The sequence below is a fragment of the Rhineura floridana genome, chromosome 6 (assembly GCF_030035675.1).
Source record: "Rhineura floridana isolate rRhiFlo1 chromosome 6, rRhiFlo1.hap2, whole genome shotgun sequence".
In the NCBI taxonomy this organism is placed as follows: domain Eukaryota; kingdom Metazoa; phylum Chordata; class Lepidosauria; order Squamata; family Rhineuridae; genus Rhineura; species Rhineura floridana.
The window spans coordinates 44,001,540-44,025,870 of NC_084485.1; the positions used below are offsets into that span (position 1 = coordinate 44,001,540).

Here is a 24,331-nt window from a genome sequence, read left to right on the forward strand (position 1 = left end):
CGTGGCTCTGAGGCTGCTGCTCCTGCGGGTGCCTGGCTGGCCGGGGAGGCGCGAGCAGGATGGCGGCGACGGCAGCCCCGTCAGCATCCGCCGCAGCCGCTGCTGCCGAGAAGGAGGCGAGCCAGCAGAGCAGCCTGGGCGCCTACTCGCCCGTGGACTACATGAGCATCACCAGCTTCCCCCGCTTGCCCGAGGAGGAGCCCGGCAGCGGCAGCGCCGCCGAGAGCTGCCTGCGCTCCAGGAAGGAGGAAGATGCGTTCCTGGGAGAGCAGGATGCCGGTGAGAGCGGAAGCCATCCCGCTTGCCTGGTCCCTCCTGCATCCTCCATCCGACCAACCATGGCTTCGGTCTTCATCCTTCCATCCTCCTCCTCCTCCCCTGTTGCCTCCAGCCCCTTTGCTCAGAAGTCCGCGCGGAAACAAGGATCGTACTGCCCCAAGCCCCGCTTCCCGCACCTCTCCTTGCTCTCAGGATGCCCCCCTCCTGCGTCATCCCGTCCTCCTCCTGCTCCTCCCGCCCCGAAGCATTTGGCATCAGCCCAGTCCCCTTTCCGTGGTGCAGCATCTATCCTTTGCCACAGTACAGCTGCCCTCCTCTGAACATCCCAAAGAGCAGTGCCAGGGATCAGGATCCCACTTCCCTGCAGCCATATTTTCCTCCGTAGCCTGTTCTCCCCACCCATCCATAGCAAAGGACAGTACTGTGCAGGCATCGGTCCTCTGCTCCTTTGTCATTTTGCTGCTGCCTCCTTGCACATTCCTGCCTTTTCCCTTCTCCCTTCATTACTAGTTTCCACCATTCTCATCTCTCTCCCATCTCATTCCCTCTCCCTTTTCGGCTCCCTTGTGCTATTTTCTTCTTTTGGCCAGTAAAGTAAGTCTTGCCCTCCTGCCTTCCAGATCTTTCAGCCTACACTATGCTTGTTGCTTTGCTGCTCCAAAGAATGCCCTTTGATGCTGAAACAGCCTCCCCCATCCTCATTATCTTCCCAGTTCTCCCACTTCTTTTGAAAATTCCTAATGTTGCTTAAGAAGGCTTTCTGCAACTCCTGATTTTATCTCTGTCCCACCTCCTTTGGGGTTGGCTGGATGAGCTGTCCCAAAATGTTGATTTTGAGAATGCTGTCAAGTTAATTGCTGAGCCTAGTCACTTGCACCCAACAGAATGTAGAGATCTTTTGTGACATCCTTTTGTTTTGTAGTGCCTGAAAACAGGGGAGAGGGGAAATAGGAGAGAAAGAGTGGTTCCTCCCTTTTTCTCTTTGTGTATCGCAAGGGCAGAGTTCTGTATTGCTTTACTAGCTATTGGCAAGACTTAAGACTCCTTGCAGGTCCACACTACAAAAGCCAGATGAAATTTGGCAGAGGTAGCCAAGACCTATCCAACTTTCTAAATGCAGTTTCCACCGCTTATTACAATGCAATTGTACAGGGACAACATGCAAAGTCCAGTTTCCAGTTGCTGTGTCTATAACGGTCAAGACTTAAAACACGATGCTGTCCTTTGTCCCTGTCTTGTAATTGTAGCTCTCTGAGTCACCCAGTGAAACTGATTGGCCGAAGATTTAGGGTTGATAAAGTGAATGCAATGAAGATCGCTACCATCTGCTCCGATTGCTTTCTAGAAAGATTGAAACACACTCATAGATAGCAGGTCAGAGGAGCTAAATAGAACCTCCATGTTACAGACGTAGTCTGCCTGTGAATGCTAGATGCTTGTGATAAACCGCAGTGGAAAGCAGAGAAGATCCATACTTAGCACTTTCAGCTATTTTTGTAACTAGATTTTTGAACGATCTGGCAAGTATCAGATTTGCAGTTTGTTACATCTTATCTCAATGAACTTCTGGACTTGCCACATTCATAGAATTATAGAAAAGTAGAGTTGAAAATGGCCTGTATGGCCATCGAGTCCAACCTCCTGCTCATTTCAGGAATCCAACTTAAAGCATAGCTGACAGGTAACTGTCCAGCTGCCTCTTGAATGCCTCCAGTGTTGGAGAGCCACACCACATCCCTAGGTAATTGGTTCCACTCTCATACTGCTCTAACAGTTAGGAAGTTTTTCCTGATGTTCAGTCGAAATCTGGCTTCCTGTAATTGATCCCATTATTGGAGTCTGTTGAATCTTCAGTTGGGACACATGCTAGAAGGTTCAGAAGACTAATTCAACATTCAAAATCAATGACAAAGTCAACATAATTGATTTGAATCTCTGCAAACATGCCACCTCAGCATTTGAGTCTGTAAAAGCATACCGCCTAAAACATGCTGATTTATACGTCAGCAGAATTAATTGATTCTGGTACAGATACCAATATCTTAGGCTTTTTGATGCCCCCCCACTGCCTATTCTTTTCTCAGTATTGCTTCATGTGTAACAATGAAGTAGTAAAAGCATAAGCGTGAATTCTGCACTTTTCTTTTACCACCTATACTATAATGTGGAAAGTGACATAAATCTTTCCCTGTATGAGACCTGTGAGTCTTAAGATTCTTCTGGAGCGTAAAGGTCTCACATTACTAGGTAAAATTATTGATCTCCACTTTAAAATAGAAGCAAAGGAAAAAGAAGTGTGAGGCGTCTGCTGCTTTATGACATATGAAGTTTCTTGGAAGATTCAGGACACTGAACCTGATATCTAAAGGAAGTACTTCACTTTTATTTCATTGTCCCATTCTGAAAATACCACCACCTCTTGTCTTTTCATATTTTTCACTTCCATTTGGTCCCATCTTTTAACTGAAACAGCATTTATATTTATTTAATTTATTTATTTTATTTAATTTCTATACCGCCCAAAGCCAAAAGGCTCTCTGGGCGGTGTACATAAGAGTAAAACAGCATAAAATACAAAAACATATAAATAAATAGCAAACTCAACAGAACAAGTAATTAAATAGCATTAAAATACAATAAAATACAATAGCAGCAGTCCAGCAGGAAGGGTGGTGGTGGTGACCGCCAGGGGAAACAGCACAGCAGCAGCAGATGACAAGGGGCTCTCCCTCCTTGGCAGCTCAATGTTCCTCTTCCTGCTGGCAGAAGGTCTCCCAGGCCTCTCAGCCAGCCAGGCTATATATCCCTCCAAGGAGGGACAGGTGGAAAAGGTTAGCCACAGCTGGCTGAGTACCTGGGACCTGGTCCTGCAGGGCGTGGCAGCTGTTAATAGCAGCAGTCCAGCAGGAAGGGTGGTGGTGGTGACAGCCAGGGGAAGCAGCACAGCAGCAGCAGATGACAAGGGGCTCTCCCTCCCTGGCAGCGCAATGTTCCTCTTCCTTCTCTCAATCCCGCCAACAAAAACAGCCAGATTGGCGGGTACAAGAGAGAGGGCATTCTCAGTGGCGGCCCCCACTCTTGGGAACTCCCTCCCACAAGATCTCCGGCATGCCTCTTCCCTAAATGTATTTCGGAAAGCCTTAAAGACCTGGCTTTTTCAGCAGGCCTTCGGGGTATCAGGGGAGGGTTAATCGATATAATTGTAATGCCTCCTACCCAGTTTTAATATTGTTGTTGTAGATCTATTGTTTTTATTGTATTACTGTATTTTATTAATTGTATTTTAATAATTTTGTAAGTCGCCTAGAGTGGCCATTGGCCAGATAGGCGACGAAGAAATTAAATTTATTATTATTATTATTATTATTATTATTATTATTATTATTATTATTATTATTATTATTATTAATTGTACCCCAAGCTTTTGAAATTTGAAAATCTTAAATATTTTTTTCATTTTGGCACCCACCCCCTCCCCATGCTTATATGCCAATACATTTATCTATATCACTTTTCAGATGCTTATGTATCAGTTGGTTGGAATTCTGAAATATTCATTATTTAAATTTTGATTAATTGTCTATTCAGATATGAAGTGCCTGACCGTGCCAGTATCTTTAGAAATCTGCATGCTCAGCATGCAACATATATATGATGGGTTCTCCCTAACTGTCAAAACTACTAGTTCACATGAAAATATAACAGATGCAAAAAAAAAAACAACGCTAAAAAAAATATGTGGACTAGTTTTGTCCCCTCTGCATATATATTAAAAAAGATGTATTCTCATAAAATATTTGCATTTCAGTACATTAGTTATTCATCATAATAATACTTTTTGTTTATATGGTGTATTTCAAATGTTCAAATCACTTCACATAATTTATCCCAGTAATCATTGTAATTTGCAATCATTTGTAATACACAAAGTTGTATTTCTTGAGGATTCATGTTGTTTTGCTATTGGGACCTAGTCCTCATTTTTGCTGTCCCCAATCCTTTTTTAAAGATGCTGCCAGACATTAACTTTCCTGGCAACGATAGCCTCAAAACAGGAAGCACCTAATGCACCTTTTATCATGGTTTGTGTGTGAGCCTCTACTGGATCTCTTTCCTTATTATTACATATTGATGACAACATGCTTCTAAATATTGACTGTGAAGTGATAGTGTGCAACAGGATGCAGTTCCTATGTTCTTTTGTATGATCTTATGATAATGTCTACACTATCTGTTTCACTAACAACATGGTGATACTGTTTTGCATCACCAACAGTTGATTGCCATGCATTGGGATATCAAAAAACAGTATCTGGGATTTGAAAGGAAACAAATACAGACTTTCATCCCACTCCCCAAACATTTTATATTGGGGAGGTGCGGGGGGTGGGAGAATGTGTCCAGTATAGTAATCTTCTGTTATGAATGAAATGCTATCTGAAATTATTTTTTCCCAAGGATACATAGAAAGATTAGTCTAATCATAGATGCCATACATTCCTGTTAAAACAATATTTACTTAAATAAAGAAAAATAGTTATGTTAAATAAATAAGTTAAAATTGGGTGATTTTCACTTATGCCATAATGTCTCCTGCTTGATAACTATTTTGAAAGAAGCAAATGAGTATAGGTTACTGATGGGGAAACAGAGGGTTGCTCCCATTGCTTGTCAGCACTGGTGCTCATCATATGGGGTAGGGCTGAGTTTCCTATACTGTACTGATTGGAAATGTGGGATGCCATTCTTCTCCCTGGCTCAGTGGACGGGGAGAGGAACACATGATCAGCACTGTCAGCTGACAGCACCCTGGCTACCTGTTTGGTGGGAGAAGCTCATTCACACCCCTCAATTGGGTGATAACTCGAAATTTGGGGAAATTGAATGTATATTACTAATTTGTAGGTTAGGGCCCACCAGGAACTTTGGGGATATGTCTTCGGGCTACCAGCACTGGATGTCATGGACAAAGCAGCATAACATACTAATGGTGTAGCTCTGTGAATGTCTACTCAAAAATGAGTTCCATTGAGTTCAGTGGCACTTATTCCCAGGTAAGTGTGTGTAGGATTGCAATCTCAGGAAAAGTGACTACATGTTAGCAATAGCAAATGGTGTGGTGGGGTGGTGGCACTCATCTGACCTCTGGTTGGTTGTGTTGCTGCTGTTTACTGGGAGGCAGAAGGGAGAGGCACCTGTGAGCTCAGTGTGGTGCAAATGCACCAGCGGAGCCAGTCCAGTGCTCCTGCTGGTACGTTTGCACCACATCTGCTTTGCCCCAGTAAGCAGTAGCGACACAACTGACTGGAGGTCAGGTGAGTGACACCACCCCATCCCTCCATCTGCTTCTGCATGTTAGGGAGTAGATCAATTTTCACAGCATGGGGGAAGAGACATAATTTGATTAGACCTATTCATGAACTAGGAAAGCACTCCACAATTCACCTAACATAGTTTAGCTTGCTGGATTTCCCAGCAGTAAATTATGTCACACAAACAACATCAATCAGTTTAAAGATCAAGTGAAATATAATATACACACATATCAGATTATTATTATTATTACATTTATATCCCACCTTTCCTCCAAGAAGCCCAAGGTGGTGTACAAACATGGTTCTCCCCCTCCTGATTTTATCCTCACAACAACCCTGTGAAATAGGTTAGGTTGAAAGACTGACAGGCCCAAAGTCATCCAGTGAGCTTCATGGCCGAGCTTCTTGCAGATCTGCCTGTATTCAAACTGCTGCTTGAAATAAGAGCATTGTATCATAATTATTGTCTATTTGCATTACAATGTGGAGCTGTTTTAATGTGTCATTCAACTCTGTAATATTATCTACAGTAGAATGACCCAGCCAAAGCTAAGGAGTTTTAGGGCCCCCTTGATTTCAGTGGGAAAAAGTAAACCATGTGCTTAATTTAAATCAAAGGGATGTAAAAGTGCTTAACTCTGGCCAGATTCTGCTCTTTGTTGTGATTATAGTTGTGGCATCAAGCAGGTGCTGTCAGGAGAACAGGGTAAAAATAAATTGCCGTTTTTCAGTTGTAAAGAATCATTACATTAAAATACATTTACATGCAACATTCATTTCACTGTCTTCCAGACCCCTATTGTTTAACAACAACGTCTTCTATAAAACAGTGGGATTACTGGCTTTGGTGCAGCCAGGTGTTAGATAAATTTACATTGCTCGATTTTTTTTAAAAAAATCTTCACAGGGATGCTATGTATCTCAACCTATGTTTTGGAGGTTTTAAAGGAAAATAAGTGGGTGTCAGGATGGAATGGACTACGCATGGCTACTTCTGGGCAAGAAGTTATTAAGAGATCAGATGTGCTCGTAATACAGTTCATCTTTTATTTCTCCAATCCATATGCATTGTGGCCTTCTTCAGCCATCACTGATCCATGTCCACATGGCTAACACAGAGACTATGACAAGTTTGAATGATGCAATGAGCCCAGCCAGCTTCCAGATCTAAACATTTATATTGCCTCTGAACATGGAACTCCCATTTTTAGCTTCTGTTGCTAATAGCTATTGATATATCTTTTCCACATAAGCTTGTCTAGGCCCTTTATAAAAGCCATCTCAGCTAGGGCCATCACAATAGCAGGAGGCAGGTAGCAGTAGCAGGGCTACTGCTGGGTAAGAGGTGGATACAAACTTCAGCCTCCCCAGCCCTTTTTTCCTGTATTTGGAGAACAGCTAGCCCAGCCAATGAAGAACAAGAATATTGCTACATCTGTAGCTGGTTTCAGGCAGGGTGGGGGCATTTATTTTGAGGCTGACATTGAGGATGGATCACCACTTGCGCCAGCCCTGGTGGGATGGTCCCAAAGGAGAAACACCAAACGGGAGGTAATTCCTTTGGGTCTCTCCTTCAGGGTGTGACAAGAAGGAGACTCCTTTGGGGTGATTGGTTGTGGATGGGTTTGCACCTAGGTGTGAGATTAGAGTAGTGGGGGTGGAGACGTGAGATAATCTGGCTTCCAAGTGACATGTGGAATGCTGGCAAGCTGTGTCTGTGATGAGAGCATGAATGCAGTTCCACACACATATACCCAGAGTGATTGATGGGTGTTTTGTGATTCTGTTATTTTAAATTGTTTTGATTGGTTTATTGTATTTACTGTACTTTTATTGTATATTTCTTTTGTATTAAAATGCTGATCACCACTTTGGTGGACTTTAGGCCAAGAAGCAGTATATGAATAAACTGTAACATGACATAACGTAACATAATAACATTCTGAGTCAATGAATTGCATAAGTTTACTGTCTTTTGCATGAACATACAAAGTGTCAGGACTTACGAGGTTCAAACTAGGAATTTAGAAGACATCAGTCTTGTCTTCTTATCCCCAGATGACTTTATTGGTGTTAGCATTCTAGAATAAATAGTATTTGGCTTTTCCCATGGGTGTTTTCCCATGCTTCTGGTGAAATGCCAAACTGAAAGCATGGAAGCAGGTGCACAGGCACACTCTGTGTCCCCAAATTCCCATTATGTGAAGCACAGATGCCTTCCTCACAAATGGCAAACTTTCCAAACTCTTTGCTGCTAGATAACAGTGTAAGGTGAGGATACTTCCATGCAAAGTTGGCTTTTGTTTTCCATACCACGTGGTTATTCCAAATGTGTTTCATGTGTGCTATGTATCAAAAACTTGTAAGCTGTGTTAAAGGCTGTCCACATGCTAGTGGGAAAATCTGATTCTTCCCTCCAAACTGTTTGTGCCGTCTGTTCCAAAAAGGACTTTCCAAAGTAAACTTTGTGCAATGTGTCATCACGATCTTCTGAAAGAAATGGAGAAACACCATCCATACATGATGAGCTTATTATGAGGACATGCAGGGAGGCATTCTTTGTGACTGCTCAGCAGCTACGTAATTGGTGGAATATGAATCATATTGTGGAGGGCTGTAGCTCAGTGGAGGAGTATCTGCTTTGATTGCAAAAGGTCCTAGGTTCAGTCCCCTGCAACTCCAGATAGGAGATAACTCGTCTCAAATTCTGGAGAGCTGCTGCCACGCAATGTAGATCGTGGGTAGGGAACCTATAGCCCCTGGGCATTATTATTATTAGCATTAGCATTTATTGCTCGCCCTTCACCCGGACATCCCAGGGCGGGTTACAACAACTGCTAGACCCTGTTTGGCCTGTGGGGTCATTTTGCCCAGGCCACATGGACCTCCCACCTGAATGGGACAGGTAAATCTGTGGCTGCAAAGGAACAATTGGGAGCCTTAGAGTGGGCCCACAGTTGTTCCTTTGCAAGCATGACTTGCATTTGGCATCATTTAAATTAAGCACCAGTTTGGCTTGCCAAGATTAAGCAATGCCAAACATAAGTCGCCCTTCCAAAGGACCGATTGGAAGTGCATTCCAAGGCTCCCCATTCTTCCTTTGGAAGCATGTCTTGCATTTGGCACCAGATTTATACAGCACCAAATGCAATCTGTTTCAGCCAAGTTCAGATTCACCTGATGTAAAGACATGAAGCAATTGACAGGTAGGCACCCCGCTCCAACCATCCACGAAAACTGGCCCCCCACCCCTGGTGTACAGAATACTGAATTTCGAGGGTCTGACTCTGTATAAGGCTGCTTCCTTTGTTTCCTATAGCAAGCTGCTTTATACCAGATCGGACTATTTGTTCATCTAGCCCAACATTGGCTCTCCAACTGCCAGGGGCTCTCCAGGCCATTTCTCATTGCCTGTTGTTTGAACCTTTTAACGGGGGTTGGCAGAGATTAAACTGGGGACCAGTAACAGATGGCATTGTGGAGGTGTGGTACTTGCCTGACCTCCCAACAGCTGAGCCACTGCTGATTACCAGGAAGGAAAGGGGAAGGGGGCAGGGAGGTCAGAGTGGTGCAGACGCACTGTCAGGAGTGTTGGATTGGCTTCCCTGGTGTGTTTGCAGTGCACCAGCACCCACTGCCGCTGCTTCATCCCTCTCCCTCTTGGTAAGCAGCACCAGCTCAGCTGTCAAGAGATCAGGTGAGGGTCACCACCCCACCACATCATCTGTTCCTGCTAGGGGATCTTCTGTATGCAAGTGGTAGTTCTCTATCACTAAGCTATGTAGTTGATTCTCACCAAATGTTCACTTTTGCATTTCTCAGAGGTACTTGACACATTATGTGGTGGCAAATGTGTTTACCACGACATGCACGTACTACAAGGAGGAACTGTGGACAATTCCAGCTCCCTCGTGTGTGTGAGTTGACATTCTGCACATAGTGGTAAATATATATTTGTTTTATGCATGCATTAGGGCAGGGGTGGGGAACCTTTGGCCCTCCAGATGTTGCTGAATTACAACTCCCATCTGCCCCAGCAAGCATGGCCAATGGCCAGGGATTATGAGAGTTGCAGTTCAGCTACATCTGGAGGGCTAAAGGTTCCCTACACCTGCATTATGGGCACAAACCAGCTCACAATGGGTACAGTTCTTGCACAGGAAGGGTTCATAAAAAATAATTCCAGAGTGGCAATAAAAAATAATTCCAAATTTAAGAATGCAACAATTATCCAACAAAACCAGCAGCAATGTCAGAATGAGAACAACAGTGTTAGGGAGCTATTAAAACCCCCTGAATGATTTTAATAGCTTGGGAAAATAAAAGGATCTTTTCATGGGGAAGGACTGTAGTTCAGTGGTAAGGGTATCTGCCTTGCCTGCAGAAGGTGCCACATTCAATTCCTGGGATCTCCAGGTAAGGCTGGAAATGTCCCTTGTCTAAAACCTTGGAGAGCTACTACCAGTCAGTACAGAAACTACTGAGCTAGATGGACTAGTGGTCTGACTCAGCAGAAAGCAGCTTCCTATGTTCTCTGTGATGCCAAAAAGTCATAACATGAATGCCAAGCAAGCCTCCCTGGAGAGAGTGTTCTACCATCAGGGCATCACAGCAAAAAGACCCTGTTTACCCGAAGAACTTCAGAAAGCACCTGAATAACTTCAGAAAGCAAGGACATCCAGAGAAAGGTCTCCAATGATGACCTTAGTGAATGGACAGGTATATGTGGAAAGAAACAATAACAATAGAATCACAGAGTTGGAAGGGTCCTCAAACATCATCTAGTTCAACCTCCTGCTGATGCAGGAAATCCACGACTACAACACCCCTGATAGGTAGCCATCCTTTATGTAAAAGCCTCTAACAAACGAGAGTCCACACCTTCAAGGAAGTCCACTGTCAATCAGCTCCTACCATCAGGAAGTTCTTCCTACTGTTGAGATGAAATTCCTTTCTTGAAATTTTAAGACATTAGTTTCAGTCCTGCCCCCTGGAAAAACAGAAAACAAATTTGCCCCATCATCTATGTGATGGCCTCTTGTTAAACTCTTCAGGCTAAACCAGTGGTGGCTGGTGGTTCCATGTCAGTGGGGCAGTTGAATCCATTCTGGTTTTTAATCTGAACTTTCAAGGAGCTGTCCAAGGTGTTGAAGCTAAACATTCTCAGCTCCTTCCACATAAAAACTGGCCCCTCACAATCTTTGTTGCCCACCTCTTGACAAGTTTAAATTCACTGATATCCTTCTTAAACTGTGGTGCCCAGAAACACAGGTTCCTCCAAGTACTCAAATTCTAAAAGATTTTAAAGATAACCACAGTACTTTAAACTCTGTCTGGAATTGGATCAGAAGACCATGAAACTGCTTCAGTACTGGCGTTGTATGATCCCTTGGTCTGCCCCGAGTGGGCAGACTAACATCTGTGTTTGTTGTTTGTTTAACAAAAATTACAGACCATTTAATTTAAAAAAGAACTTTAAGCAGTTTGCATAAAATAGTATAAAATATTTATCAAAAAATACAGACAAAACCAACTATACAAACTGAAGTTTCTGAGATGCCTTCAGTGGCAGCCCCATATAAACATATTGCAGTAATCGAGACTGGAGTGTACCACAGCATGAGTAACTGTGGCCAGATTATCTTTGTTCAGGAGAGGTCACAACGGGCTCCATCAGCCATAACTGTAGAAGGCACTGTGTACCACATGGACTTGGTCCTCCAAAGACAAGGCTTGGAACAATCAGCACTTCCAAGCTGCAAACTTGATCCTTTAGGGCAGAAGTGGAGAACCTGTGACCCTTCAGATGTTGCTGAACTACAACTCCTATCAGCCTCAGCAAGCAGGGCTAATTGCCAGGGACAATGGGAGATGTAGTTCAGCAACTTCTGGAGGGTCAAAGGTTCTCTACACCTACTGTCTACTTATCTACAAATTAATACACAATAGCTGCAAAGGCTGAGAGACCTTCTTGTTTGGTAGCCTGTATTAAGGAAAAATGAAAGTGTAGGAAGGGGAGCTTCATTTTTCCTAGGGATTTGTTCTCATGTGTTTAGGATCATATCCGACTGCAAATGGGACCTGTAACAAATGGTTGCAGTGTTTAGTGTTGCTGATCAGGATTCCAAGATACACCATTCCATCCAAGGCAATTTTTAAGTAATAGTTGTGTGTCCAACTGGACACCCGGTCCTAGCTTTTGGACACCAAAACATTAATCAATGAACCAAGAACACAAATTCAGATTCTAAGCCACTGAAACACTGACTAGAGGTATGACTTTTTAGTGAAATTGAATAGAAACAGTAGAACATGGGGCACATTACACAATAATGTGATGGACTCCTGCTGGGAGCAAGGGTGGGATATAAATCAAATATAAATCAATATAAATAAAATAATAAATAAATAAAATAAATAAATAAATCTTAGGGTACTTACAAAATACGTCTTTCTGAAAAACTTGTTAACAAAATCTCTCTTCCTAAACAGAGATGTTTGGTGATCTGTCTTTGTTCTTTTTTTAATAAGAATTCTGCTACAGCAAGGTGTGGATCATAAGCAGCAGTTCCTATGCCATTCAGTGAAATGAACATTCTTACATTCATAGATATTTACTGGTGGGTGGACAGGCTAGCAAGAGTTTTGCTAGGCTAGTGACTTGTTTAAATTCATTTACCAGGCTGTATTCACTCCCTGTTTTTTTTTTTTATTGGCTTTGGATTTTGTTGTTGTCTGAACCACTTTCACCTCAATCCAAATGTTAAGGCTTGTACATGACAGAGAGGTTTCCACGAGCAAGGCCACTTGAGTGAAAAAATGGACACCCAGAGACAATCCCTTAAAAAATGCCGATTCCATCCCTTCTTCCTCTCTCTCTCCTAGTTTTTTGCCCTGCCCAACAGTCAGTCAGAATTTCGTATCCCCCAAATGCTAAGTCTTCTCTGACTGAACATGCTCAGTTTTTTAGGGTCTGTCCCCCTCAGGGTTTTTGTACTTCTGCAAACTTTGGAGTTCTGCAAACCAGCTGAATCCTCCCTGTCATGTATGGGTGATGCCATTTTGGGAAAGGCATTCACAGCCTGAACTCCAGAAACCAGGGGGTTGATTCCACAGCAGCACCTACATTTCTGGTTCTGTCACAAATGGAAAGACCAGAAATTCAACTGATGGGCCACTTCTGCGGGCTGGTATCCTTATCATTAGGAGCCCCAGAGTTCATCTGTACCTCCATCTGCCCTGCTCCCTCTAGGAGAAAAAGCCTGGGAGCTGGACTATGGGCTCCTCCAGAAGACCTGTTTATTGAGCATTCATTCTGATTTGCTTGCACAAAGCTTATGCAGAGGTTATATGGTGTCCAGTTTTTATTGAACATTCATTCTGATTTGTTGGGGGACAGGTTATACAACACTGAAAATTCATCCTCATTTCATCTGGATTTACTTGCACAAAGACTATATGTTTCCTGTTAATTGTTTATCTCACATTTTAATGCATTTTCCTATAACTTTTATTTTAAAAGCATGGGGTCTTTTAGTGGATTTGTTGAGCCAGGACACCAGAGTGCTTTAATCCACTTAAATATGCAAAAGAGGAAGGCCAAACAAGAGATGGATTGATTCTATAAAGGAAGCCACAGACCTGAACGTACAAGATCTGAACAGGGTGGTTTAAAGCACAGACGCTATTGGAGGTCACTAATTCATAGGGTTGCCATAAGTCATAATCGACTTGAAGCCATATAACAACAACAAAATTTCTGGTATGCAATCACAAAATACTGATAGTCTGGAGGTGATCATCAACTGACGAGGACTAAAAAACTCTGCTGATCATCAAAGGGAATGCTCTTGTGGCTGTCTTTATATTCATCTGTAGCTCTTTCTGCCTCCCCCCTCTGAAGAGAAAAGACAATGTCATCAGCTGCCAGGGAATGGAGAACTCTGTAGCTCACCAGAAGGGCTGCTTCTGTGGCTTGGCATCTTTACTATCAGCCACCCTGGGAGTTCTTTTCCAGCTCCTTCTGCCCTCCCTTTGGAGGGAAGAGCCTCAGACTACAACATCAGAGCCTGCCATAAACACCTATGTATTTCTTGTATATTGTACCTTTCCTTTTTGTGGATTTTAAATATACCCTGCTCTGGGAACCAATGTTGTCTTACAAGGAGAGTATAAATACAATTCATAAAAGAGTTATAAACAATTAAATGGAACTATATAGTTGGTAGAGGAAGGCAATGGTAAACCACCTCTGAATACCACTTACCATGAAAACCCTATTCATAGGGCCGCCATAAATTGGGATCAACTTGAAGGCAGTCCATTTCCAATTTTCATATACTTGGTATCTAGGTGAAATATCCAGTCCTTCCTTTTTCCTTTTAAAAAAGAGGGGGTAACCATTTGTGGAAGGGCTGTTAGCTCAGTGGTAAAGTACATGATTTGTATGCAAAAGGTCTCAGGTTCAGCCTGCAAAATACCCCTTAAAGAGCTGCTTCCAGTCAGTGTGTAGACAACAGTGAGCTAATTCTTCAGTATATAGCAGTTTGCTATGTTCCTAAGGCTCTGTTAATGTCCACATGGGTCACACAGATTCAATTTTTCCATGTGCACTTCTGTGCACTTTCATCCACACATGAACGCTTTCTGTTTAAATCTGTTTCAGTGTTTCCCGTCCACATTAGTAGGCGATGCTTGTTGGGATATATTTGCATTGTATGTTATCCCCTCCCCTCAATTACTACTTCCCCATCTTCTGGAAGTTCCAGAAACCTGAGGTTTGTTTACATACACTTTTAAACAATGGTTTCATCCATGGATTAGCACAGTAATGAACACTCACCTAAGCCTTCACCAAAGCTTATATATATTTAAGCAGGCTTTTCCTGGCTCCTAAGATTAATCACACAGCTGTTTTATTATTTATTGATATTTAACAATGTTTTATTGATGGATTCTCTGTTTTCACTGACATATTTCTTTGTATAATGTTGTATGTATATTCTTTTTCATGACACTATGGTATTTTATGTAAACCGCTTAGGGATTTTGCATATTAAGCAGTATGTAAAAATTATTAATGCTAATGATATTGAATGATATTGCACCTGGGCTCCCCAAGTAGAGAGTCAGCAGTCTACCAGGATTTCAGGAAGAGGAGTTTTTTCTTTCTTCCCCCTTTTCTTTTCCTATCTCCTGTACCTGCAAAAGGCAATTTTAGTTTTATTTATATGTTTAATATAGCTGTTTTACACAAGAGCAGCTCTGCAAAACACTGCTGCACAACTGGTGGAAACAGGCATGCTGCATCCTTTCTTTTGGTTTGATGGAAACAAAATGGCTAGGTTGTGCTCAGGTGATGAGCAAACAAAAGTAGGAGGTGTGGTGATAGACAGCACCTAGCAAAACATCACTACACATGTAGAAACAAAAGAAAACCCAAACCCATGCACACTATGCATTTCAGTGTGTTCACACTTAAGTAACTTGCATTGGATTCCCCCCCTTACCACATTATCTGCAAATATTGAAAAATCTGAATTAAATGGGGGGAAATACATCTGCCGCTTCAATGAGGATGACATTGTGTGGATGATGTAAAAAACATGCACACATGGGATGCATCAAATCCACTTTAAAGTGCTGTGGGTACAAACCCTACTACTTGTATTGATAACGTTGCTATAGTTATTACAAGGTACACACACACACACAAAAGCAACCAGAACATGATTAATACACACTGCTTCCTTGTAGTTTAATCTTAGGTATATTCAAGACCAGTCTTTTAAATCTTGTTGAGAATCTTGTGTCTCCTTAACGAAATTGGAAATAGCATTCCTACAGCTACTGCCATGTTTCCAGATACTAACTGGATCCTCCCAGTTTCATGACAGGTGGGGCTTAATGACCACAAGCAGTAGGTGCGCTAGTAAGCTGGTTGTCTCCAGGGTGCAAACTGACCAACTTCACTATCTAACGCTGTCTTAAGACTGTCAAGAGTTAATGGGTAGTATGTGTAATGTGATCCTATAATAGTGGCAGTTGAGCCAGAAAACCTTCTGAAAGCTCAGACGAGGCAGGAAAGCAACAATACCATTAGAAAAGGTATAGATATTGCATGAGTGTCTTTGCGTATGATTTGGAACACTAAGAATCTGAGTTTGTGCTATTCAGCATCTCACACCTATGTCCATTATTTTTATCTTTCTGAATAAAGATCCAGATTCTTTCTTAAAATCAGCTCGTCTTCAGCGCCTGCCTTCCTCTTCATCAGAAATGGGCAGTCAGGATGTCTCACCCCTCCAGGAGACCAGCAAGGACCCATTCTCTGGGGATTGCAGTTGTCGCCAGGATGGTCTGACTGTGATCATCACCGCCTGCCTAACATTTGCAACAGGAGTCACGGTTGCCTTAATCATGCAGATTTACTTTGGAGATCCACAGGTAAGAAGAGGTATTTGATTATTTTTCTTTTGATATGGAAGATTGTATTGAAGTGGGAAGAATATGTCTTTCCCATATAACAGTAGCTCCTAATTTTGCATATGGCAATCAAACATAATGTATTCTGCAAGCAATTGTGTAATTCCAAGTACAGTGTTGGAAACTGCCATATTTATCTTAGTGTGCCAGTTTGAGATCAAATACAAATCACATAACTACTTTATAATAGTTACTATAGCTATCTGCAGCGTTCAGTGTCAGGAACTCACCTTGAATAGGGAGCATCTGAATGCAATTTGTCAAGGAAGTGAGTCGCACATCAGGGTCTCACTGTCCCAGTGCTGGTTTCCCTCTGTTATGTGCTGCTGTCAGCATGTAAATGCAACCTGGCACATTCTGAACTGCACCACTATTGTTTCTGCTCCTAGAGAGGCAAATTCTAATGCTCTTTTTTTAGTAGTAAAACTGAAGCCCATGGTGAAGACATTTTCACAACATTTAGCATCAAAACTATATTTTTATCTATTTTTGTGACTGGCCAAAGGACACCCAGTGACCTTGATGGCTAAATAGGGATTTGAACCCAGTAACATAGGAAGCTCCCTTATACCAGGCAGACTATTTGCTCATCTGGTCCAGTGATTGGCTGGAGGTCTCCAAGGTCCCTGGTAGACATCTTTTATGTCACCTGCTTTCTGATCATTTTACCTGGAGGTGCTAGGGATTGAATCGGGGACCTTCTGCATTCAAAACATGTGCTCTGTTACTGAGCAATGGTCCCTTCACCATAATGCTGGTCTCTCGAATCATAGTTTAACATGCTATCCATTACACCACTCCGGCTCTTTCCACACTGGATCCACATTGTTCAGAGAACATTTATTCAATTTTTATCTCTTTTGCTTTTTATATCTCAGTTAACATTTGGGGAGCTTCCAGATACTGTAGCTCTTTATGGTGGGATGGCATCAGTATCAAATCCCAGGCCATTTTTCTCTCTCCATTTAATCCAGATGTATCCTTCCTGTGGAAAACCCAGTATATTAAAAAAAAAACACCCTGTTGCCAATGATTCATTTGCAATATCGGGATGACCTGTCCTCACTGCAAAGCCTGCATTTGGAAGATACCTCAGTAATGTTTCCCGAGAAATTAAAAGAAGTCAACAATCTTCCCTGTGGAAACAACCTTAAGACTAAGCAAGTTGCCCTTTAAAGGTATTAAAGCAGGAATGGGGAACCTGTGGCCCTCCAGCTGTTGTAGGGCTACTACTCCCATCATCCCTGACCATTGGCCATTCTGGCTAAGGCTGATGGAATTTGGTGTCCAACCACAACTGGAAGGCCACACGTTCCTCATGCCTGCATTGAAATAAACACATGAGGGGGGCAGTCTATTGCCATTTCTGTTGCCTTCCAGCTCATGAAAAGTGACATTATGAAGCAGGAAGCCTTGTGTACTCATCGAGACTTCCAGTGCCTTGTTTTAGAATCTCAGTTGTGCAGGATTCTAAAACATGGCGGGAGCCTACACAGTAACAAAGTCTCCCTGCTTCAGATTGTCATTTTCCATGAGCTGGAAGGTGACAAAATGGTGGAGGTGGAGTTAGCATGCCCATCCCCACTGCCCCACCCATGTTCATTTAACACTAGCAAAGGGTTACTATTACAAGCAAATGCATGTAACAAAATTCTGACAGCCTATTTTTCAGAGAAAAGCTGTTTCAGGAGGATGCAATTTGGAGAAGAAAGGTGGAGGGAGGGGCTTATTTTCCTCCAAGCTTCTTTTCTCCCTGTGGGGGTCCAAAGTATGTTTTCTTTTGCATACATGCATCTTGAACTCCATGGTAAGAAGAATGGCTTCAAGGGGTGATTTGGAACAAAATAGAAGTGAGCAGGGAAAGGGTTAAGTACCTCCCATCATTTCCCCACTCCAAATTGCCCCCTCTTGGAAAAAACACCAAAAACAAAACACCAAAAAAGGCCACTGGAATTTTGTTAAATGTGACTGCTTGCTTACAATATTTATCAAGATGCTATGACTAGAATTTAACTAAGCCATACATTTCAGTACTAAAGAAAATGTGGTGGTCAAGTCAAGGGAGGAGGCTGTAGCTTGTGAGCCAAAAGATACATATCAGGTTCTTCAGCTACAAAATGAACATCCTACTTTGCTTATATGCTTTGCTCGCTTTTCTGGTGCTGGTAGAAATCAGCACATCAGCTAATGCTGATGAACTATAACCACGCCCCCCAGGGGCCTTGTACTGGATCTCAGCAAGTTGCTTCCCTTCATTATCTCATAGTCAGGGTTGGAAAGGAACCCACACTGCACCTAGCATCATCTCTCCAGCCATGCTAGTATTACACTACAGATGAGGAACACAAAACAGTTCATCTCTTTCCATCCTTCTCACTGGCCCACTTTGAAGTGAGGGATGGAAAATAAGCATAAGGTGAAGGTGTGGGTACAATTGTGATGGCAAGTAAGGAGCACAGCAGGGGCAGCCATGTCACAGAGAGCAAAATATCTATGCCCCTGCCTATCTGTACTGCTCAAAGAGGTTCAGAATATGATTTCAAGTAGGTGCTGAGCTTAGCTTAGAGGCACACTGCAGTGCTAAAGTGTGGGAATGGCCACCGTCTAAATAATTTTTAAGAATCACCCCCTGGTTATTACTCCACCTCCCACCCTCAAGAAGGGGATTTATTTTTGCTTGTCACAAGTGATATCACAAATCACAGGTGCTATTTGATAGATGCCCATGGCTCTCACACACCTACATTCCACACAACACTCTGTAGCATTAATGCGTGTGGGGAAAATGAAATACATCTAATTTTCTCAGCAATAAAATATTGCAGTTCAAGCAATAGGAAGATGCCATTTCCTTGTTACAGGAAATTGCATGTTCCCAACACAAACTTTTGTTGCTGGGGAAATGAAGCACCACCCTGAGGAACGATGTGATCTTGTGCAACAATTATTGTACAACCCTCACCCTATAAACCACATTGGTGAAAAGGCCCTAAATGTTCCATTGTGGAGCCCCAAGCCATTCCTTATGGTTGCCTGGATAAAATCAAGGCTCAGGGGTGCTGGGCCTTTGTGAATATCCATTCATCAGCAGATGAAGCTTTTGTCTCATAATGTGGCTTCCAAACAGATATTCCATCAAGGTGCCGTAGTCACCGATGCTGCTCGCTGTACTGCATTGGGGATCGAGGTACTGAACAAACAAGGCTCCTCTGTGGATGCAGCCATCACCTCAGCCTTATGCTCAGGAATTATCAACCCTCACACAGCCGGCATTGGTGGGTAGGTGTCCACCATGATCTCCTTTGCTTATCATTCATCGTCTTATTATGTCACACTGGGAAGCCCACAGACATTCATCAAAAAACAGAGTTCTATTGTCATTTTGGGGTACATACTATGTGGGGAAGTGATTTTTGCAAATACTCCAGAGTGGTATCAGTCTTGTTCTCACATGAAATGTATTTTTCTTGGGGAGGGAATGTCCCTGTGCTGATGTCAAGATTCCACAACCACTTCATGTATGGCAAATCTGAAAGTTGAATGAAACCTTTGACAAGACTGAGTTGCTACAGAGCATTGTGGAACAAAGTGGATGTGTATCCTACTGAGCCAATAATTGTAAACTAATGATACAGTGCCATAGAAACTGTTCAAATGAGTGATAATTAAAACAAACCTTAAGAGCTGTTCACACATTACCCTCTTAATGAGGAAATGTGTGGCATTATGCCCACTGCTGTTTACATTGTCCTCTGGGGGAAAGGGAGCATGATTTCTTCTTCCAGAGGCCAATACAGGAACTGCCAGTTGCCAATTTCTTCCATTATTTGCTTCCATTGCAGAAGAAAGTGAGTGCTAGGAGAGGCCTCTGGCCACTCCCAGATGTAGGGAACCTCAGGTCCAAGGGTCCAATATGGCCCTCCAAGCTTCCCTATCTGGCACTCTTTCCGCACCACATTCCCTCTCCCCAGGCCATGGCTCCCAATAACCCTGCTTCACACCCTCCTTGAGTGTTTTTGCCTGGCTAGGATGTGTCCTTGAACTCAGATCACGCCTCTTGCTTGCCTGGATGAAGGACAGAGAGGGGTGTTTGAGTGTGTGCGGAAATGAGCCTACTGCACAAAGGTAACATTTACATTCATTGCTCTGCCCACTTTTGCCCCTGGCCCCATCCACCACTAGTATGCAGCTCATGAAAGGTTGCCCAGAAGGGAATGCAGACATTGGGCTGGAGATGGTTCCTCACTCCTTCTCCTTATGGGCAGTTGATAGAAGGAAATCTGGTTCTTTCTTCAGTGAGCTTGATTCCATGCATCCCTCCAGGAGCATGTGAGTCAGCTCAGTGTTCTAATAGATCTAGTATCCCAAAAGATGGTAGGAGAGAGGCCTCAAGTGTGTTAAATTTAGGTTAGGGCCACCTAGAAAAATGACCTGGCATTATAGATCATCTTCACCAGAAAATTTTTACTGATACTTCCAAGTACTCTGAGCTTATGTGCTGTACACATCAGATACAGATTTCTGTGAATCTGAAGGTGGCTTTGGATGTCAGTTGGATACAGCACCATGAAAGGACTGTTATGCATCTACACCCAGAAAACAAAAGCATCTTCCTCCTGGAACATGATATGGTTTGCTCACCCTAGCCATTTAGTTAAGCTGTGCTCTAGATGTGCCAGATTCAGCTGCCAAATTAATCAACCTTTGCCTCCTCTGCACCTGGCTCTTTGCCCAAAAGCGGTTACTTCCTTTCACCATTAGAATGTTTGTTTTAAAGAGAGATTATGCAAGAGAGATTTCAAGTATTTGATAGCCAGAACACCAGGAAGTTCTCGGGCATATTACGTAAAGAGTAACACCCAATAATGGCCCATCAGATGGGATGTGAGAAAACTTTTGTTGAAACTGGAAACTCTAGTGTGTTACCAAAGCTGCTTAATCAAAATACATGCTCAGGATTAAAAACAACCACCAACAACATTATTATAAATGTAAGGCTAGCTGAGATTGTCCTTAAGAACAGACTGATTTAATGCATAGAGTTGCTCTGTTTTAAATGGGGATTAAAGTATCAGGTGAACACAAATGGTTTAAGTAGAGAAGTACTATTAGTTATGTTTTCCAGTTACTCTGATGAAAGTTTGACCCATATAACAACTTTCAGAAGGGTGGCTATGTTAGTCTATTAAATCAAACACAACAAAGAGGCTTGTGGTGTCTTAAAGATTTCTCATGACTTCAGTTTATGAAAACTTGTTACACAATAAATTTGTTAGTCTTAAAGATGCCACAAGACAATATGTTGTTAAGGCCCTGTATAGAACAGTGGCAGCATTTAAAATGGGGATGGGGAACCTGTGACCCTCCAAATATTGTTGGGCTACATGTCCCATCAACCCTGACCATTGACAATGCTGGTTAGGGGTGATGGGAGATGGAGGCTATCAACATCTGGAGGGCCAAAGGTTCTCCATCCCTGACTGAAAATGTTATAATTCATTGCCCCAGAAATGCCTCCCTGCCAGAAATTATTCCTGCATAGCTCTGGTGTAGGAGTTAAAGAAGCAGCCTCATACCAGGTCAGACTACCTGTCCATCTGCTGGCTCTTCTGTCTCTCCAGGGTTTCAGGCACAGGTCTTTCCCATTACTTGCTACCTGATTTTTATTTTTAAGCTGGAGATGTCAGGGGTTGAATCTGTAACTTGCTGCATGTAAAGCCTGTGCTCTACCTCTGAGCTACGATTCTTCAAACGTACTGTGTGAATGTGTCCAGCAATCAGGGCTGTAGTCATCCAGGGTCTCAGGGGATCTTAGACCCCTTACTTTTGGGGGAGCAGGTTCCCAGCAGGTTCCCAATGTCTCCAGCATCCTGCGAGCCAATCAGCATGAAAGGGGAGTGTGTTGCCACTGAGAAGAGTCTTCTAACTTTCTTCCTTTGCCTTTCCTGCTTATTGGAGCCAATTAGAGGGAAAGGAGGGGAGTCAGCCACTGTGAATACTCTTCTCATTAGCTACCATTCTCTCTTTTCATGCTTATTGACTCCTAGGGACACCTGTTGTTGTGGGAGAAGGCATTAACATTCTCAACCCAGCAGCAAAAAAAGAGGGGAAGGGTGTGGCTGTGACTGTCATGAAGAGACCCTGCACTTCTTAATTTGCCACTACATTGCTGCTAACAATGAACAGGCAGCTGCCAGTAGTCCCCATAGCAAGCACCAGATACTAAATATAGGGCCAAGGATGGGCTCCTGATTAACCAGATCAGGGGCAGACAACCCATGTATACCCAGAAGCCACTTCATTATGTTGACTGTTTTCTCATGAAAGTGGTTTTGCTGACCACATTGTTTACATCCCTCACCTTATAATCTACTTCATGAAATGTTTTGGAAAAAGAACTACAACCGTCTTGTTCTACAAAAGCACAGAACCTAGGAACAGGACTGCTACATTACAATTCAATTCAAAATATTTTGAAAATAAGGTATACAGTGGAGGTGATCTATAGCTGGTCAACGCAACTGTGGTGATTTGGGACCCATTATGTTCTTCTGGCATACTCTCCAGAACAAGGATAGCAATTGTTGGCCTACAGGATGAATCTAGCCCCTAGACTAGAGTAACTTTATCTGGCTTCTGATGGTCCCCCCAAATTCTATAACCTGCAGTGGCTCCACCAAATCTCACAACAGTGGGAGAGGGTGATTGCCTTCAAACCCTGCTTCTGGGAAGCCTCTGGACACTGCGAATCAGGATGCTGGAGTGGATGGGTCTTTGATCTGATCTAGTAGACCTCTTCTTCAAGTTCACCTAGTTCAAGGTGTGGTAATTAAGCTCACTGGTTTGCTTTTAAAGAAAAGATGCAGGTCCCCTTATCAGTGATCTCATATCATCTCTATATTTCAATGCCCTTATTGCTAGCTGATGGCTACTTGGTTACTGAGTCACACCATTCCTGAGATGGTCAAATAATCCTGCTCCTGGGCTAGTGTGTGGAGAACAGAGTGGCTCCCTAAAGACACAGACATGAGCCATCCCAACTTTAGCATAAAGGGTGCTATTTAAAATAAGGACAGTCCGGCAGCAACCCTGCCTTTGAGATCTGCAGTACCCCCAAGCTAAAGACTGTTGGTTAGCTAGCTAGAGTTTATTTCTATGGTGCCTTTCAGCCAAAAAGACCTTCCCCGTATATGCTCACGAAGGGTAAGAAATGTACAAAATGCAAGCAATAAAATGAAGCCCCATGGCCCATGTTGGTTGCGGTTAATGGGAGCTGTAATCCAGCATCATCTGAAGAACCACAGATTGCCCACCCCTGGTGTAGAGAACATGGGCACCTTTGATGGAACATTTGTATGTGAAATTTGTACAATAGTTGGTGAATATGAATATATATCTCCCCATCAAAGTACAGCCTACAAAAATTTAAAACAACAAATTCCTACAATCTTTGAGGGGGGGGGAGAATACCCAAATGCACTCATTTTCCTGCTTAAAGGCTACCCCCCTCCCATGTCAAAGAGAGCAGGAATAAATCCTCAGACAGCCACCTCCATATAAAGGTCCCAGCCAGGAGGGTAGGGCAAAGCTTGCCCCTTGACAGTCTAAACACTGTAGGTAGAGAGAAAGATAGATAGACGCTGGCTTTGCAGCATTAACTGCCGGGCATCAGCTCATAAGGGTCACAGGCAGGAGAGTGTGGCAGAACAGGGGGGAAGCTTTGCCCCTTGATGACCTGGAAATGAGAGTCCCTGAACTAGAATCTCTGCCCTGTAACTACAAAAGTATACTGGCTAACTCTAGGGATTCTGCAATGGGGGAAATGCACTTCATATTCACAGAAAACCTTGTTTTATCTGAGTCCAGGAGGCCCAAGGATTGCAAGGGATCTTTAGATTTCAGGGCCTAGCATCAACAAGCTGCTTTTAAAATTAATGACAGAGGGACTGCCATTGAGACAGAGCAGGTTGAAGGAAACACGCAAGAAATAGTTGTTTACTCAAATGACAACGCCTGGTCACAAAGTTAGCATTTTGTTTCGGTGACTGGGTGTGGAGATGAACGTCCATAGCACTGATTTATGCCTTGGTTATACGACACAAATATGTATTGCTAGAGGGGAAGGGACTGCAGGTTCAGAAGGGCAAAGTTCTTTGATTACAATTCTATGGCAGAGTCGCACCTGGTTTTGTCAAGGATTTGCTGATGATCACAAAGCCTTTAGGGCTAAGGCACTGATCTACACCACCAGC

The 24,331-nt window shown here is 43.0% G+C and overlaps 1 protein-coding gene across 3 annotated transcripts in view; it reads left to right on the forward strand.

Moving 5' to 3' along the window:
• The window catches only part of GGT7 (gamma-glutamyltransferase 7), a 69,360-nt gene continuing 45,029 nt past the window's right edge, over positions 1–24,331 (forward strand). For 2 of the 3 annotated variants that reach the window (XM_061631606.1, XM_061631607.1), the window contains exons 1-3: positions 1–279; positions 15,814–16,040; positions 19,207–19,358. In XM_061631606.1, coding sequence (XP_061487590.1) covers positions 60–279; positions 15,814–16,040; positions 19,207–19,358 — 599 coding nt within the window. In that variant the 5' untranslated portion in view covers positions 1–59. Of the gene's footprint in view, positions 280–9,445; positions 9,537–15,813; positions 16,041–19,206; positions 19,359–24,331 lie in introns of those variants that run through there. The other variant, XM_061631609.1, reaches the window with a different exon arrangement.